Below are 20,000 nucleotides of genomic sequence, written 5' to 3' on the forward strand. Positions count from 1 at the left end.
GCAAACACATTACCCAGAGCACCACAAAAGTGTGCCCATTGTTCTTGACTACATGGTTTTTGGAGATGCCAGGCCTCACAGGTGCCCCATTGAGAGAACGCCTCAGAAAAATTTGACAGCTCAAGCTCGAATATGTCTTGACGATGGACATATTGAAAGGCAGTGTAGCAGGGGTTTCACCTGCAGGATGTCTGGATGTCGGAAAGATCACCACTATCTGATAAAGGAGCTCAAGAGCTAAGAAAGTTTGGTAAACTAAACTAACTAAAAAAACGAAGAAGGCCTCAAAACGTTTGTAATTCCGTGTTGACAGAAATTCTGGTATATTTCAACTACCCCACACCACGTCGCCATTCAAGCTTACAGCAGACATCATTGGTGACTTTTCTTGTCATCATTGTCTATATTGTCAGCCATATTATAATTTATATTGGCACCAAAAGGTCGAGACAGCAGAAAGCAAATCGTTTTCTTTAAGAAAATTATGACATTTTTTTAATTTCCAAGACAATTTTTGATGTTACGAACATCATTGTCAGTTACAGAATTCTTGAAAAACCGAAACATGCATAATTAATTATGATTAAGTGACAAGAGTTACAAATTTGAGTGAGTTACAGAGTGTTTGAAAGAATGTAAAGCCTAAAGTGTAAGTGTCAGGTTGACGTGATGAACTTGTTGATTTAAACGAGGCCTTTCCCAATTTATATGCATAGCCTCCTTGAGTTTAAGTCGAAATATAGTAGGGGCGGAATCAAGGATTTCGAAACAATCGGCAGAGCAAGATTGACGACCAAGTTCTGAGCTTAGTTAATGTTTGAAGATGTGTGAGGACTTGTCTGAAGGGAATGAAAACTAATTTAACAATGTCCTTGTGGAAGCCCAACCAAGTATTGTTGGTCTTAAAAACTCTGTCAATTACAATGGAACCACAGTGGGTATCGTTGATTAAGACATCAAATAAAGGTCAAAACATGATCAATTTCTTTCTCCATCGTGAAGCACATCTTGGAATGTTGACTATTGACATAGTCGAAAAATGCACTGGCGTCCTCATAACAGTGATAATATATAGATTTAGCGAAGCCTAAAAACTGAGCTCTCGGCTTGTTTATTGTTACTGGCTGTAGGAGTAGTGAAAATAAAAGGCTTTCCAATTGTTCGCCTTTTGGTTTTCCCGGATATTGCTTAATTATGTCATTTTCTTCGCTGCCTAACTAGTGAATTCCACAGTTAATTTCACCTGAAAAACTGAGTGATCGCATGAATCATGAAGGGATGAGTGTGATGTCGGTTTTTCCAGCGAAATTTACTGTCAAATTCACCAGTTAGGCAATTAATTTTTCTTGAATAGCAAGAGTTTTAAAAGGAAACAAGCAAATCCTCAGCAAGCGAACGGAAAAGGAAAGAATCCATTTCAGAGTCGACTGTCAAAAGCTAGCGAATGGGAATCACGCTAAAATTACAAATCACAGATGCACCATGCACCGGTGGCTCAGTTGGTTGATCGTTGGGCTGTCACGTGGGAGGTTGCGGGTTCAAACCCCATATTTTCTTAACTATGGTGCTCCGCGTGTCCGTGGATCTCCGCTAAAATAGAACCTCAGGACCTTGATATTGCTCTAACCAGATCTTTTCATGGTGTCCCATAAAGAGATTGGCGAGGGCAGGAGCTAGGGGTGAACCCATCAATCTGGTAATAAAAGGAACCTTTGAACAAAAAGTCAGTTTCAGCAGTAGCAAATGAAAAAAGACGTTTGAGATCAGAGGGGGTAAGCTTGAGGTCAGGATTTCCCTCGGAGATGTACTTGAAGGCTAAGTCAATACATTCCTCAAGAGGGATGTTAGTAAACAAGCTCTCCACATTAAAGGAAATGAGAAATTTGCCAAACATGGGTAAGTTGTTGATTTCTTGAACAAACGTTGTTCCGTTTGAGTAAGTCGACCAAGCTGTCAAGGAAGCACCAAAGAAATAACCACTTTGGCTTTCTAGGAAATGCAACATTTTGTTTCAAAGTCTGGAGGAATAATTAGGTTTGAAAGACATGACACCCACCAAGCTTCACGATGACGAATGGTAACCTTAAAGAAGAAAGATTCCGTCACTAACTTAGGTTGGACTTAGACTCACTTGAAGGGGATGCGAAGTTTCAGCTTACCAATGTTTTGACTGCAGACAGTCTTCAGTCTTTCAGTTACATGACGGCACATAGCCACCTACAAAGACTTAAGGAGATGGTCCCACATCTCAGATGTCAACGTACAAAATACTGGGAACAGCAATGTGACCATCCTGATTGGCGCTGAGCCTCATAGTAACTTGGCATCCACAATGTTGAAGATAGTGAATGCAGTCACTTCTGAGGTTGTTGAGGAGACCAGAACTGTAAGGCCCAGTAGATCCATAGCAGTGTGTTTGGTTAGAGCAAGTCGACCAAGGGTGTGCTTCAAGGATGTTCCTGTTAACATAAGCTGTCAAGAAGCACCAAAGAAATAACCACTTACGCTTTCCTGGACAGAGGTTCAAGATGTTGTTTGCATAGTCTGGATGAAAAGTTAAGCATGAAAGACATGAAACCCACCAGCTTCATGATGCCGACTGCTAACCTTGAAGAGGAAAGATTTCGTCACGAAGTTAGGTTCGACATAGAGTTACTTGAAGGGGATGCAAAGTTCCAGCTTACCAATGTTTTAACTAGAGACAGTCTTCCAGTAACATGATGGCATGTAGCCACCAATGAGGACTTAAGGAGATGGCTCCACCCTTCTGATGTCAACCTACCGAATACTGGGCACAAGAAGGTAACTATCTTGATTGGTGGTGATCGTCCAGACATCATCAATAAGCAGACATGGCAGTGACACCACCCCTAGGGTGAACATCTAAGGCAAAATCACAAAACCTGCAGGAGATTGTGTCCATGTGAATTTTACCCGTGCAGATCAAGCAAGATTGAATGTGCAGTTGAAACGGATGTACAACAAAGAGTTCACTGAAGCTTCCTTCTGCTGACTTTGAAGAAAGCATATCCTTTGAGGACTGCAAAGATCAATAAAAAATGGATTGGTCTGTGCCCCTGGTGAATGGACACCATCGCCTTAAGATTCCATTCCCTCAGGTAAAACCTGACCTGTCACATAGTCTTCCAACGGCAGAGAGGAATAGGCAAGGATTAACAGCACCACATTGTTTACCTACTTATTTTTAGTCTTACAGCAAAGATGAAGGTAATCCATTTTTCTACTTCTGCCACAAAATTCAGATTTTGCTGTTTTTTTCGTGATTGCTGGTTTCAACAGATGCAGAATTAGCAGAATACACTGGTCCTGCACATTACACTTCTCATCATGAGGTTTTGAGGCCAGAGAATAAGAGCATGCCTGTAAGAATTGTCCTCAGTTCATCGCCGGTATATGAACACCACCGACTGAACAACCATTGGTTAAAAGGACTGGACCTATTAAACAGCATTTTGGGGCTTGTTCTGTGCTTTAGAGAAAATCAAGTATGTACCACAGAATTCGGATACCAGAGTAAGACCAGCATGTATATCAATTCCCGCAGAGAGGTATCAAGAAAGATTGAAAGCCTGACACAACCTGTATGTGAAGACAATTTGAACAAACATACATACGATACAATACATCCTTAATTGACCGCTCCCTGTAGGGGCACATTCGATGACACACCAGTGCCCACTATGGCACAGATAGCCTTGAGAAAAACGGCAGCAGAAGGAGAAACTAACAGTCCAAGTGCATCAAAGACACTAAAAGAAAATAGCTACAAGGAAGACATACTGGACTCAGTGCAAACTGTGTCAGAGGCTCGTCACCTGATGACAGAAATTGATGAAGTGTAAGCCAAAGGTAGTTTCAGAATCAAAGAATGGCAATCAAATAAAGATTTCAAGTACACAGAATGAGGAATTTAACGTTCTTAATGGATCAGGTAAGGATAAGGTTTTAGGCATTGTCTGCAACTCTACCGAGGACTGGTTTAAGTTGAAAGTGAAATCTGAAACCATACACTGCCTGGAGTCAACCGAATGGATTAAAAGAAGTATCCATAGTCAGATAGCAAAATATATGACCCTGTTGGCTTCAGAGCAGCTTCTCTGATGTTAGCTAAGATTGCCTTTTAAGAGCTATGGCAGCAACGATATGAGTGGGACCAAGAAGGAAAGCGAATTCCCACATCCACTCTGTGACCCACTTCTGCAATATCATTTTATCATGTCAGCGGTCACCCACAACATTAATAACTAACCAGCCTTGAATCAGCAGGAAGAATTTTGCTGGCTTTTCAGAAATGTTTTCACTCATGTGTGGTTGAGGTTAGGGTTCTCCGTTTCCAATAGAATGTCCGTTGAATTTTCGAAAAATATGATCATTCATGGCGGAAAATTTGACATACCAGGGAAGAACTTCACGCTTGTTGAAATTAACAAACAACATCTTCTGCAAAACCTTTCCGAGGCATGTGAGGACAGCACTAGGAATTATGGGTACGGTTTTCTAGAAGGTACAGAAGAACAGAAGAAAGAGTTCCTAGAGCAATTTACAGCATTAAATTCCACATGTTTTGTGCAGTCAGAGACCTCACTCAAGGGTAAGCATATTAAAATCAGTAAGGAGAGTGGATCTCAGAAAACATCTGGAAAAGGTACAACTGATAGGCCAATTTTCTGTTTTGAGCACGGAAACAAGAAAATGTCTGCACGGACTAGTGGCGGCAAGGACACTCCACTTTTGATGCTTTGTTCCCTAGCTTTTCTTTGACAACACTTAAGACATGCATAGCATTAATTAATATTACTCACTGGGAAATCGAACAATGTTTTGTATGAAAAACCCACTTGCCATTGGTCAGAATTACTAAAACAGTGAGTCATGAATGGTGTCTTTAACTTTTATGCCTTTCAAGGAATGATTGAACAAAGATATCTCCGCAAATGCAAAATCATGGAAAGAGCAAAAGTGCATCATAATGGCAGCACATTGTAAGAGACCATATTGGTTCGTAGTAGACAACTTCCCTGCACAATTGTGCCCCTCGCCATAAGGGACTTGTGTCAACAACAAACTGCCATTAGCATGTTGTATTTAGAAGAGCGCCAGGGTTGTAGTTTCTTTGCCAGAAAATAATTGTTTATGCAAATGTAAAGGACATGCTGTGTTTTATTTTCAATGTAAATTCAGGATTCAAGAGGTGGTAAGAAGCAGAAACCTAAAAAGCTTCAGAACATCTCTACTCAGCTGGTTCGGGAGGGTACATCAAAGTTCAAGGCACAAGAGTGCTCCACTGCCCGGCAAGCCTGCAAGTGCCTACGAATACATTTTATATTGATTGTATATTAATTATACATTGCAACAAAAGTCGCAATTCTCAAGCAGTTAGAACTTGACGGGCAAAGTGCCAAACAGCTCAACACAGGGACAAGGTATTATTTTAAACTCCCCCTATGCACAAGCCATGAAACACATCCTGTTGGCTGGAACAGTAGGGCACCTCAAACATCCAATGATTGCTAAAAAGATCTGTGAGTTGGTAAACGAAAATATAACTGGTCTGGATGTGGTCAGAAAATGCTTGGAACAGTACGTGGAGAATGAGATGTTTGGAGGTGTTACAGCAAGCAGGCAGGACTTGCGCAGTCATGTAACTAGGGCAATCAAGTATCAAAGCGATGACCAGGAATCATTGAAGCGAAAGGTGGACCAGTGGTGTCTTGAATCGCCGACATCCAAGTTCTAACTCAGGACAAGAAACCAGGACACGGATGATCATAAAAGCAAGTTCATGTTCGTTCACCAAGCCGAATGACCAAGCATCCTTGTTGTCCATGATGCTGAAATTTCCACTGTAAACAAATTCCGTATGTGTTTTACCATTTCTCATAATTACCTTTTCGGTACAGCAGAAACATATCACATATTCCTTAGCATCATCAAAACCTGCTTCCTTCATTAAAAGAACATCATTCCAATTCTTGGGCCACATAGTACTCAAAACATCAAGGTCAACATTGTCATCAATTAAAGTGTACAACATTGTTTTTCCATAGCTCAGAATGTCATCAAAGGTTTTAACAGATGACCCACTTTCATCCATAATTTTCAGAGGGTCAAGGACTGCTGTTAGAATAACTTTTTTAAGAGGGTTGAGACGTTCCATACCTTGACGTTCCAGAGGTTTAACAGCTTCAAGTTCTGGACAGATGGGATTAGCACTGTTTCCGTCTGATCCTTTGCTAAGACTGTCATCAAATTCATCTGTACCTGGAGTTGAAGGACTTCCTGATTAGCTCGGCCTTGCAATTGATTCATGATCACTATCAATGTCTGCCAAGCTCTCCGAAGTGCTGTCAATTCCAACCACACTAGCAAGCAGGCAGTTTTCTCTCCAGTGCCGTAACTCGGTAGTTCTATCGGTCGCACTTCCCTGACACCGAAAACAAGGGCAGTGAACACGCCTGAATGTTCTTGCACTGCAATCACAAGCAGATATGTCTTTCCTTGACCACGCTTTCACGCTCGAATAGTCCGCCATTTTGTGTCGCAGACACGGCTACTAAGCATTCAACCCATTCTCCTCAATCCAATCAGTTAGCCAATCAGAGAAGCTGTCTGTTAGCTACCAATCCAATAGCGCATTCTATGAAATTGCACCAAAAAGGCGGGAAACAACCGGAGCTGAGGGGTAAAATTGGAAAGCAAGCTTAGATTTATTCCTTTTTGGTGGTGGCTGTAAGTAACTCCAGACGGTTACCTTTTGAGCTGTTGTTCATATATTCATTGACGGAAAATTCAGTTTTAAAAGTTGTTGAGAATGTCAGAGTCTTCGGAAGTACACAAGTTACAGGAGAAAGACGTTATCATCGACCACGTTAGAAAGTTCTTCGGTGATGATGTCGCCCAGAAGTTTCAAGGTAAGCTTATAGAAACTCCCAGAAAGTTTAAGTGGTTTAAGCGGCCCTGTTCGAAAAAGGTTAAAGGTTTAAGTCATTTCTGGATACCCACATACTTCTGACCCGCTCGATCTGTGCCTTCTTTCATATCTTAGTTTTGCAGAACACCGAATGGCCGCCGAACTCCGAATGTCTCTTTGTGCTGTAAGATTTAAAAAACATATAGAAAAAACAGTCATAAAAAATCCCAGTCGTAAGCTGCCCAATTGTGCGTGAATGACAAAATTTTCCATGCCTACTTTATCCCCCCACCCAACTGCCTTCACATTGAGACATGCAGTATTTGAATACGAGTTACGGTTGCAAGGTTTTCCTTGTTTGTTTCATGCCTAGATGAGGAAATAACACACTTCTCAGCAATTGCGGATCTTCTTAAAAGAGAAGCGGATGCAAGCATTTTCAGAAACCTTGGACTGAAATATGGATCACCTGTGCGATTTAAGACAGAGTTCTCAGACACAAGTCCAGTTCGTGAACTCAGTTCCAGTCCACGGCTTAAACCAACAATGGGTGAAATGTCTGGTTTTAACCCAGAAATGAAAAGACTATATCTGTCAAAGTATGTTGATCTTTTATCAATACTCTATGGTAGCTAACACTTAACACTTCATAGAATCACCACTTCTTATTGAATGTAATTTGTCACAAATAGACCAACCTGGTATAATATGATGCAACTGGTCTGTATTGGTTGTAGGGTGGTGTTTATTTGCATTTACAGTGTAACGCTTTTTGGACGTGTAGAGCCAAGACCAGTATTGAAAAAGGAGATTAAAGATGTGAAACAGAAATATTAAGTATAAATTGATTTCAGGACTACTCTTGTCAAATGCAATGTGGTATATGTATAAAACAGGAGACCCTCCTTAGGCTTATAAGAACTAATAATATTCTTCCTAGATACTGAGATTTTTAATTGGAGGGGCAGAGGTTTAATGAGATGGTCATATAGTGAAAAACTGATCTTTCTGTGGTTAATATGTGATCAGTAACTTTAAAACTTTTGTCACATAGACGTAAAAAAGTTGGCTTGCTAGCAACTCAAAAATGGGGAGCAGGAAACTTTCCCAAGTTTAACACTCCTGAAATGAAGACTCAGTTGAAGAAGTTTGCATCAGATATTGAAGAATGCTCAATTCCAGAAATTGGATTCACTTCTGATGCAATATTTCAACACATACAAGATTACTTCAACGAACAACGCCGTTACAAAAAACGTAATGGACAGCAGGTGTGGTAATCACATTTATTTTATTTGTATAATGAATCTTTTGAAGAGAAAAAGTGAAATTTAGAATTCACCACAATTTTCTTAGGCATAATTGCAGAGAATTACCTGCCCCACAAAAAACTGCATTCAGATGCAAACCTTACATGCACATCAATCATCTCCTGCCTATTGTCTGAGTTGCCCTACCTTGTTGTTGTTCATACATTTTGTATAGTGTTAGTTCGGAGGTGTATATTTGCATCTGGGGAATTAACTGATCATCATCTCTGATTGGAATTTAAAGCATGGACAAGTTTCTGATGCTGAAAGTTCAAAGCCTGGGAGTTGAAAGTCTGAAGCTGCTAGTGCAAAGCCTGCAGATGAATGTTCAAAGGTTATATATTTTTATGGTTTCTTTCATTTTTATTTGCCCCATTTAATTTAAGGCAACTTGTCCTCAAGCCAGGTTCACTTAGTTATGGAAAATTATGGAAGTTGAAATTTGCTTTCCAGCACCGCAAGAGTTATGGAATTTCAGAGTTTTGGGAAAATAATTTTGTTTTAGCTGATGGTAGGAAAATAAAGAAATTTGCGAAGATTTGTGTGAAGCTTCAAAATATTGAATCATGGGATGGGTCTCCAACGTATGCCAATTTTGAGGTTGTGTTGAGAAAGTTGAGTTGTATTGTGTGACGGTAGTTTTCTTTAACAATTTGTGATTCCTTAAATTGTATTTAAATCGGAAATTAGTGGTTTATCGTCAGAACCGACTGACAAGTTGATTAGGTGTTCATACATCGGTAAAAGTATGTTTATGCCGCGTTTTCCGGTCGGCGTCTTGTTCTAAAAATGATTCATTGTGTTAGGATGTTTTTTTTGCAAAAAGTTCTGTTCGTTGTCAGTTAGTTGAGCTGTGTGAGAAGAAAGGTTGAAGACGAGCGACATCAGTAAAATAAAAGTTGAAGTTTGCGAAGAACGGCCTGTTGAGTCTTGGCATTCGCGGAACAGTGGCACCTCCGACGGGACCTGAAGTCGTTTTGACAAGAAGCAGCGTGGATCATGGAAGACATATCAAAGGGAATTCAAGGTAAAGTGAAACTCCTTCAGTTTACCCTGGGGAAATCGCAAGAAATTCAAAACACTGGAAGCGCGCTCTTAATCACCAGGCACCGTGATTCCCTGAATACAATAGTTCAAAGTATAGAACAACTTAAGCTCCAAGTGGTGGAAGAAATGTTCAATAATGACAAATCAGAGGAAGAAATTTCCACGAGGACCGCAACCATCGAGGGACGCGTGTCCGAAGGCGATGCAATGATCACAAAATTAACTAAATGCGTAAATGACCTTAAAGCTGAAGAGGAATTAAGAGTTAAGGAAGCGGAGAACGTTGTTAAGAATAAAGAGCGCGAAGAACTGCTAAGATTCGAGCGAGCACAGCTAGAGCAGAAACTTGAATTTGAGAAGAAAATAGAAGAGTCTAAGAAGAACCAGGCGCCAGCGAAATTAGCCGAAGCCAAAGGCAGCGAGACAAGGCATACAAAGCTCCCGAAATTAACTATTGCTAAATTTAATGGTTCCCATACGGATTGGCTGCGCTTCTGGAATATTTTTGAAGCTGAAGTTGACAAATGTAGCGATTTGGCAGATGTAACTAAATTCGCTTATCTTAAGGACCTTCTGGAACCGAAGATAAGAGCGTCAATCGATGGGCTTCCTTTCTCAAGTGAGGGCTATGAGCGAGCCAAAAGTATTTTGAAAAACAAGTACGGGAGAACATCTGAAATAGTCAATGCTTACGTTCAGAATATCATGGCGTTACCGAGTGTTAGTGGTTCTAACCCAGTGAAAATACACCAATTTTATGACAAGCTGTTGTTCAATGTACAAGCGCTAGAAACTCTGGGGAGATTACAGGATGTTAATGGGTACGTAAGAATGTCGCTAGATAAGCTGGAAACAATTAGGGGCGATTTAGTGCGAACAGACGATGATTGGCAAGATTGGGATTTTCCAAAATTCGTGACCGCCCTTCGGAAGTGGACCGAAAGAAATCCAGTTTCCGTCAAGTCGATTGACAAGAGCCAGGAAAGTCATCTTCCGAGAAGAACCACGCGTGACTCATTCTACCACGCGCGACAAGAGAACGGGCGTTCCCTTGGGTGTGTTTATTGCGAAAACGCTGACCACAAGTCGTTCGAGTGCAACAAGTTCACTGACCCAACCCAAAGGAGAAAGATCCTTATCCAGAAGCGCTTATGTTTTAATTGCACCAAACCCGATCACCGAGCGTCGGAGTGCAAGAGCAGAAGAACGTGTTTGAATTGTAAGGGGCGCCATCACTCTTCCATCTGTGATAGAGAAACTGTTGAGGCTTCTATGACGGTCGCGCAAGTAGGTGAAGGGCCAGTAGTTTTTCCTATTGTCGTAGTGGAGGTTGCAGGGATCCGGTGTCGTGCATTATTAGACTCAGGGGCCGGAAGTTCCTACGCGTCGGCGGCCTTACTCACAAAAATTGCTGCGAAACCTCACCATTCCGGTGTTCGAAAGGTTGAGATGATGTTAGGCACAGTCAAGCGTATCATGGAAGTTTATCGGATCAAGATTAAGTCAGCAACAGGTGACTTTGAAATGGAAGCAGACGTGACGAAAGTTGACAAACCGCAGCTGATGACGGTCGAAAACCCCCGTTACAAAAGTCTTTTAGAAAAACATCCACACCTTAAAGGAGTCATCATGGATGATACCGATCACAAACCCCGTCTACCAGTGCATCTTATCCTTGGAAACAGTGAGTGCCCTAGAATCAGCACCTCAGAGCCACAACGCGTTGGTAGGGAATGGGATCCAGTCGCAAGTTACACGAAGTTGGGCTGGACCATTACTTCACCTGGTCATGAGTTAGACACCACCAATATGCTCCTCACTCAAACATCTAGCGCGGACTACGAAGAACTTTGTAGATTAGATGTTCTCGGGCTTGAAGATTCACCGACAGGAGACCAGGGTGTAGTCTATGAGGAATTTAAGGAGCAATTGTGGCGGAGCAAGGAAGGATGGTACGAAACCGGGCTTCCGTGGATAGGAAATCACCCTTCTCTGCCAAGTAACAAAGAAGGAAGCCTTCGCAGACTTGGGAGCCTTTTAAGGAAGCTAGATTCATCGAATTCCATCAGTGATTACCATGAAATCATTCAGGAGCAGTTGGAAACTGGAGTAGTCGAACATGCCCCCGACTTAATCCATGGAAGAGAATTTTACATACCCCATAAGGGAGTTATATGCAAATCAGCTGAAAGTACTAAGCTGTTTATGATGCTTCGGCCAGAGCCTGGAATGGTGCACCATCATTGAACGAATGTCTAAACTCTGGCCCTCCCTTGCAGAACAAACTCTGGAGTGTGTTAATCCGTGGACGTTTCAACCCAGTTGCTGTAACAGGAGACATCAAGAAGGCCTTTCTGCAAGTAAGAATTAGAGCTGAGGATAGAGACGCACTAAGGTTCCACTGGGTGAAAGATAAAGGAACGAGAGAGACAGAAACATTGCGCTTTACAAGAGCACTTTTCGGGTTAACGTCCTCACCCTTCCTATTGGTGGGAGTGATTGATCAGCATTTAGACAGCTGGAGCATCAAGAATCCCAAGATTGTGAAAGAAATCAAGAAAGATCTTTACGTAGATGATTGGATCGGGGGAGGAACTACAATTGCTAAAGCCAAAGAAATGAAGGAAGCCGCCATAGAGATATTTGCCGACGCTTCCTTTGAGCTGCACAAGTGGCATTCGAATGTACCGGAATTGGAGACTGGAGACGTTGAATCTTGCATAGAAGACCAAACGTTTGCCAAACAGCAACTGTGCCAAGGAAGAAGAACAAGTATGATTTTAGGATTGGAATGGGACAAGCAGAGAGACACCATCAGCGTTGCCGTACCTACAGAGAAAGCTGTCGCAACAAAAAGAGGAATTCTCGCCAAGATAGCAAGAGTATACGATCCACTAGGAGTGGCGTCCCCCGTAACACTCAGTGGAAAGTTACTTTATCGAGATGCGTGCAATTTCAAGGTTGGATGGGACGAGCAGCTACCTCCAAACCTTGAAAAAAGGTGGGCAAGTTGGGAGTTTTCGCAGCCAGAATCGATCACGATCCCGAGGTCCTTAGCTAAGTACAAGGAACCAATTGACAGCGTTTCCTTGCATGTCTTCGGCGATGCAAGTGGGATTGGAGTAGCGGCTGCAGCTTTCACCGCTGTATCACACCCTTCCGGAGTAACTCAAGGAATCGTGGCGGCCAAAGCGCGTTTAGGAAAACAGGGACTGACAGTACCACGCCTGGAGCTCGTGGCTGCTCACATGGCTGCAAATTTGGCCTCAAATATTAAAGAGGCACTCGATGGCTACCCACTTGTTCAAGTTCATTGCTGGTCCAAAAGTACTGTCGCTCTCCATTGGATTAAAGGAAACGGGGAGTATAGACAATTCGTTAACAACCGAGTACAGAAGATACGGAAGAAGGAATGGATAAAGTGGAGATATGTACCTACCAAGGAAAACCCAGCAGACCTAGGCAGTCGAGGAGGTCATGTAAACCAGGAAAATAGCCTTTGGTGGTATGGGCCCGAATGGCTGTCCAATCCGGGTGCTTGGCCGGCAGATGTTGCCACAACTGCAACTCCTGAGTCCCTGAATGAAGCAAAGACCATAAAGGAAGTATTCAAGCTTGCATCTAAAGAGAAAGTGGACGTCTTGGACAGCATTCTTGAAAAGTTCAGCCTATGGCGAGTGCTGCGAATTACCGCTTGGATTGCCAGATTCTTACACAACACTAGAAGTTCGAACAAGCAAAGGAAAACTGGCCCCCTTACGACAGAAGAACTCAGGGAGCAGAGAAGATTCTGGGAAAGAAGAGCGCAGCAAGAAGGGATGGAGTCGAAGCATTTTCAACAAGATTGTCTTCAACTGAATTTGCAACAGAATGACCAACAGCTATTGGAATGTAGGGGGCGGAATCAAGGTGTCTATCCAGTTTACATCCCAGATACGAGTATGTACAGTGAAAAGTTTGTTCAGGAGGCCCATGAAGCTACGTTACATGGTGGTGTGGGTTTAACGATGACGAAGGTACGAGAGCAACACTGGATCCCACGCTTACGACGCCTAGTGAAGCGCGTTGTCAAGAAGTGTCCAGGATGCAAGCGATTTCAGGCAGTAGCCCTAGCTGCACCACCCCCTGGATTATTACCACAGGATCGAACTGAAGGATCGTACCCTTTCGAAGTTGTGGGCGTAGACTTCGCCGGTCCCATAAAGTTCAAGACTTCAACCAAGCGAGAAAGCAAGGCATATATAATCCTGTATGCATGCAGTCTAACAAGAGCGTTACACCTTGACCTCGCAAGGAGCTTGGAAACTGCTGAGTTCCTCCTAAGTTTGAAAGGCCTGATAGCCAGACGTGGTAGACCGAGCACGGTATACTCCGACAATGGGAGCACCTTTATCGGAGCAGCAGCTTGGATTCGTCAAGTGAAGGAAGATGAAAAGCTGAACGACTTCCTTGCCCATCACCAGATTGTATGGAAGTTTAATCTAAGCAGAGCGCCCTCGTGGGGAGGCCAGTTTGAACGCATGGTTGGCCTCGTGAAAGCAGCTATGAGGAAAACTATTGGCAATGCCAGCCTTGACTTCAATGAGCTGAAAGAAGTTATATTGGACGTAGAAGTAGCCCTGAATGGCCGCCCATTGTCTTACGTAGAAGAAGATTTGCAGCTACCCATATTGACAACAAATTCATTAATGTGCATCAGACCAAACGTGCTACCGGAACGGCAGCCGCACCATGAAGAAAATTAGCAACTCAGGAAACGCGAGAAACATCTGCGTAAATGCAAGGATGCCATGTGGAAACGATGGACCAGTGAGTACCTTCGTGGATTGCGGGAACGGCATAGCCTTCAGCACAAGCAACCTCATGGTAGAGTTCAAAGGGGTGATGTTGTTATAATCAAGGATGAAAATAGAGATAGGAACAAGTGGAAACTCGGTATTGTGGAGGAATGCATAACAGGGCGAGACGGAATCGTGAGAGCAGTCAAGCTACGAGCGGGAAAAGGTCATCTTGAACGAGCCATTCAGCAGTTATACCCCCTTGAACTGTCTTGTGACAGAAGAGTAGATCGCCAAGTTCCAGGAGCCGCACTAAATCCTCAAGCAGGCGTTTTCAAACCAAGGCGTGACGCTGCAGTTGCTGCCGGGATACGTGTACACGATGTCATTCTGGAAGGAACAAGAAGTTTAAAAAAAAAAAAAAAAAAACTTTGCACGAATGTGTTTGTCCTTTTCAAGAACAAACAGGGGAGTGTGTTGAGAAAGTTGAGTTGTATTGTGTGACGGTAGTTTTCTTTAACAATTTGAGATTCCTTAAATTGTATTTAAATCGGAAATTAGTGGTTTATCGTCAGAACCGACTGACAAGTTGATTAGGTGTTCATACATCGGTAAAAGTATGTTTATGCCGCGTTTTCCGGTCGGCGTCTTGTTCTAAAATGATTCATTGTGTTAGGATGTTTTTTTTGCAAAAAGTTCTGTTCGTCGTCAGTTAGTTGAGCTGTGTGAGAAGAAAGGTTGAAGACGAGCGCCATCAGTTAAATAAAAGTTGAAGTTTGCGAAGAACGGCCTGTTGAGTCTTGGCATTCGCGAAAGTTGTGGGATTTGATTAAAAGCCATGAAATTGTTTTTCTCAGTTCAAAGTGTAAATCCTGTTTAGGTCTACCTCCAAAGCAATTGCTCAGAGATATGTATATCCCTTTTCATAAAAAAGGTTGTGCTATTTAAGTACCAATCTGGTTGCCTGTAACAACCTATAAGAAATTTATTCATACATTTTAGACTTTTCTCTCTTGGGAGTTCTGTCAGAGCTAGCCTGATCATGCTGGCAATAAAAAAAAGTGTAACATTTTTATATCATTTATTGTAGCCAGTACGTGAACATGGCAAAAGAAAGACATCTGCAATTTCACAAAGCTGTGGAAAAAAATTTAGAGCTACTTTGGATAAAACACCACCACAACAGGTTAGTGTTTGTCCACATTATTTTGTTTTAACCCTCATTAATATTTGAGTCACATGTTGCACTAAAAAACACACCCATAGCAGAGTTGTTGTTCAGTGAGAAAAATTGAGCCTACATAACTGTATAACTGAGTCCAGATCAGCTGTAACATCAAGGTCCCGTAGAGCATACATTTACTCAGCTGTAACAGCTTTTAAAAAAAGGTAGCAGACTCTACTGAGAACTCTGATCACCCTTCTTCTGTATCACTTGTTTCAGTTTTAAAAGTGGCTGAGCTAAAACAGTTGCCACGATCACCAAATTCGTGTATTGATGTCACTGCTTGACAGTAACTGTTGTTAACATGATTGAGTACACCAACAACTTGTTTTCATTTGCATTGCTTAGGATAATGCTGCCCAAAATGTATCAGACAGTGGGGAATCATTATCAACTCTCTCTCCTTACGACAGTAGTGACAGTGAATCCCCAAGAACCCCTACTGGAGCCAGCAGTCCATCTGAAATTAAAGCTCCTTCCACATTAACCTCGTCACAAGTGGAAATTAGAGCAGTTTTTGGAAAACTCTTGACAAGGGAGAAATCTGTTGACATTTTAAAATCAAGGTTTGATGTCAAACAGAGTAACTTGACAAATCTGACCGCCAGTCAAGTAATGTCAGTTTTGGTTAAAAAACTTGTTAGGCACAACTATGTGACTCTTAAGGAAAATGTAAGCTCTCTGTGTGACATAACTGTTCATAAAGAAATTGCCATTTAAAGAAAACTCTCTCCTTATGACGGTAGTGACACTCAATCCCTGAAGACCCCAGTTTTGTCAGTTTTGGTTAAAAAAACTTGTTACGAACAACTAAATGTATGTGACTCAAGGAAAATGTAAGCTTCCTGGATGATGTTACTGTTCATAAAGAAATTGCCATTTAAGAAACTGTTTATTTTGTGTTGACAAGCTAAGAGAGGGGAACAATTTTATTACAAATATTCTGAAGTGAATGTTTTGTGGTAAATTAAAGAAATTCATTGGTAATCTAGTAAATCTGATTCCAACTGAGTTCAAATCTTGCGTTTGGTTAAGAAGGTCATCTTAAAACAAATAGTTGTAGCCCCATTGAAATGCAGGTGTCCAGGGTACTTATGTTCCATTTCTTTAAAGCTTTTAATTCAGTACTTCTTTTGTATTTGGAAATATTTTTTTCATTCTCAGATGATACTTCTTCTTTTGTTTAATGTAACTGCTTGGAAGGACTAATCAATGAAGAGAAACTCTGCAGTATCTGCCTATTTTTACTCTTGGAATTCATTACAAAGTAAAAATTTAATGTCGTCCTTCTTAGCTATGCAGTAATAATGTCAACCCCACTTGCTGAAATGAGCAAAGGAAGAAAACAGGTGTGAATAGTCTAGTTTTATTATTTATGAAGTTCATTGATTTAGCTTAAGTTAAAGCTTATTTATCAAAGCTGCAAATGGTTAAGACAAGGATAAATTACAAAATTAGTTACTGCCATGGGTACTAATTCTGTTGCTATATGTAACTTATTTGTAGGATCGATACTATTACAAGATTCTGTGATGTATTTTGTAATTATTATTGTTTGACATTTTGAGAAGAATTTGATGTTTGTAGTATTGTATGGATATAGTAGTTAACCTAAAATCCAAGTGCAGTTAATTAAACATCATGTTACTGTTAGTATTTTTTGTGGGTCATTTGTCATTCTAGCTTGATGAGTTACTAGCATGGGTTCAATTTTTGGAGTTAAATAGGTTGCTAGGTCATTTTTGTACCTTTCTTGAGGGTATTACTGGGGATATATTGGCCCAGTATGGGGGATCAATATCATCCTATGCTTGGGATTACATGTATATGGGGTCAGTATAATCCCATTCTTGGAGTTATGTTGGGCCACTATGATCCCATTGTTGGGATTGTGTTGGGCCAATATAATCCCATCCTTGGGATAATGTTGGCCATTATAATCCCATTCTTGGGGTTATATTGGGCCAGTATAATCCCATTCTTGGGGTTATATTGGGCCAGTATAATCCCATTGTTGGGATTATATTGGGCCAGTATAATCCCATTCTTGGGATAATGTTGGCCATTATAATCCCATTCTTGGGGTTATATTGGGCCAGTATAATCCCATTCTTGGGGTTATATTGGGTCACTAGAATCCCATCCTTGTGATATTGTTGGGCCAGTATAATCCCATTCTTGGGATTATATTGGGTTAGTATAATCCCATCTTTGGGATTATGTTGGGTCAGTATAATCCGATTCTTGGGGTTATATTGGGTCAGTATAATCCCATCTTTGGGATTATGTTGGGCCAGTATATTCCCATTCTTGGGGTTATGTCGGGTTTTATTAAACCCAAGATTGGTTTTGGTAGAACTTTCCTAGTTTGGGAAATTCCCACTGAAATCACAAATATAACCCAAAAAATTACCATTTTTAACCCAGTTTAGGAATTGAAAAAAGTTTCCTGTGACTAAATGTATGTGTTGCATATTTTCTGTTTCAAATCCATGTAGAAACTATTTTATTTTTGGACAAAAAAAAAACCCCATAACATAGGCTCTACATATGCTATGTAAAAGTTCCATTTGACTAGCTAAAACATAGCATTTCCTTTCAAAATAAATAGATGAGGCATATGTATAACATAGGCTTTGAATAAGGCCTCTATATCAAATATATCTACACGTATATCATAACATACCATTTACATATGGTTGTTACATAGGATTTACATAGATTACACAGTGTCTGGTTCTACAAGGGATGGTAACTACCGTCACATTTGTCTACACAAGACAGATATTGGGAACTTTATTGCAGCGCTATAAAATTTATCAGAAGGGCCAGTTCAAACTTTTCACTATCGATGTGTACAGACTATTCAAAAGGAACCATTTCTGGATTTATTATTAAACCCTCGTTTCTCCCTCTTTCTTTTCTCCTGCATATGCCAAAGGCTAGGCTACCATCTGGAAAGTTTAAGAACGAATTAATTATGCTAAGACAATTTGTAACAAGAGAGGAACTGCTAAGAGGAAACTCAAGTACCAGTTGGCAAAAGAAGAAGACCATCGATCTGCAGTAATACACGACATGACAATGCAGCAACTATGGATTAAAGAACATATGTTGTGTTGCAAACACTAGAAATACAAAATAACGATCAACACAAGGCATTTTCTTTCTGCTGCGTGACCTTCCTGTCGTGTCCCTGTTGGTGAAAAATTACACAACTGTGAAACTGGCTAATCGTGTGCCAAAATCAGTTTATCTGTTACATGTATCTCAATCAATACAGTAATATTTAAATGTATGCTACGGTTGTTCTTAGTGCATGAAAATAAACGACATGATCTGTAAAACTATAAATAGTTCTGGTTACGTGTTTGATCATCAGTAACACTGCACCAAGATGGTAAAATGGTTTGCTTTTCCAAAGCACTGCAAATGCGGTCAAACATTTCCTCAATTTTTGAAGACTGTTTGCAGCGACTTTGCAGCACCTTTTGTCAAGTTCTGCACGGCTGCACTGCTGGTACATGGCTTCGGAGTGCTGCTTTTGCAGCCAAAATTAGTGAGTGCTGCAGCCAGTCCTTTGACAGCTCTTTTGCAGCGCTTCCCCTAGCCATTCTGCAGCGCTGCTCGTTTCATAAGGGTGGGTGTTGGTGTACCCAACTAATTCTCAGGGAATTGAGCTCTATTCTCATGCAAACGTTTTCTTTTACCTCGGTGGAAAAACAAGGTTACTGATTGATGATGTGAGTGAAAACACTCTATTAAAATCTGCAATGTCCTTTGTTAATTTCATTGTAGGCAGTTTTCAGAGACTGTGTAATCAAAAGCTAATCTCACGTCAAGTGGTCACTACTCAGTCACTAAAGAGCTTCTCAGAACTAAAACAGGCTATTGACATTACAATTCAGTAATTTCAGCCATTCCCAATGATTCAAGCAGAACTGAGAAACAAGATACGAGCTTACCCTGGGTGCCAAAGGGATTTTTTTCTCAAGGTTGAAGTGAACGCTCAGTGATTCCAAATCAATGGTTGAGGTTGAAACAAAATGCCTCTAGTTGCACGACCCCAGAACCTAACTTCCATGCGAAGAGGCAGTTTCAGATTTCTCATCAAACCAGTTTTGGCCGCCCAGCTGAGACTGCTTCCCACGAGACGCAATAAAGTGCATCATTTACAAACATTCCTGAAAATTGCGATTAGAGTAATGGTTATTCATTTTAACAGCTTAAATAATTTTGGAGCAATTTTAACGATGTTGTATTGATTTTAGGTGCGTAAGACTGATTTATTTGATGAAATTTCTTTTCCCTCAGAGAGAAACTTTCTTGTTCAACATGTCTAAAACAGGATACTGTAATAGCAAAGAGCTAGAGATCACTGCCTATATTGCAGAATGAAAGACTTCAAAATACCAGAAACGTTGTCTGTTTTACCATTTTTCGGCAATAAGTCCTCCGTTCCCAGATAAAGTTGCAACAAATGATGACGAGTTCAACTTTTTTAGTTAAATTCTCTTGAGCACTCTCATGCGCGAATCGATAAGCAAAGTAACTTAAGTACAACTAAAATGGATCTTTTCACGTTGTCAAAGCCATAGCAGTGCGTGAAGGCACTGAAGCAGAGCATGGACCATCCAAACAGTTTGGCCTTTTCCTCTCGAGCCGAACTCATGCAACGCTGGTTGTTGCAACAGCGTAATATCCAATCA

General features: G+C 41.1%; 2 protein-coding genes across 2 annotated transcripts; both read left to right on the forward strand.

Moving 5' to 3' along the window:
• The first annotated feature begins 6,832 nt into the window (after nucleotides 1-6,832).
• Nucleotides 6,833-8,874, forward strand: LOC138057067 (uncharacterized). Its single transcript, XM_068903085.1, has 4 exons — nucleotides 6,833-6,932; nucleotides 7,305-7,530; nucleotides 7,986-8,207; nucleotides 8,628-8,874. The coding sequence occupies exons 1-4, from the start codon at nucleotides 6,833-6,835 to the stop codon at nucleotides 8,872-8,874; spliced, it is 795 nt and encodes a 264-aa protein (XP_068759186.1).
• Nucleotides 8,875-9,240: 366 nt separating this feature from the next.
• On the forward strand, nucleotides 9,241-14,033 carry LOC138057074 (uncharacterized). Its single transcript, XM_068903097.1, is given in 2 exon segments — nucleotides 9,241-11,485; nucleotides 11,488-14,033. Coding segments are annotated over 2 exon segments (4,791 nt in total).
• Nucleotides 14,034-20,000: the final 5,967 nt, after the last annotated feature.

This window comes from Montipora capricornis, chromosome 1 (genome assembly GCF_036669925.1).
Source record: "Montipora capricornis isolate CH-2021 chromosome 1, ASM3666992v2, whole genome shotgun sequence".
Lineage (NCBI taxonomy): Eukaryota > Metazoa > Cnidaria > Anthozoa > Scleractinia > Acroporidae > Montipora > Montipora capricornis.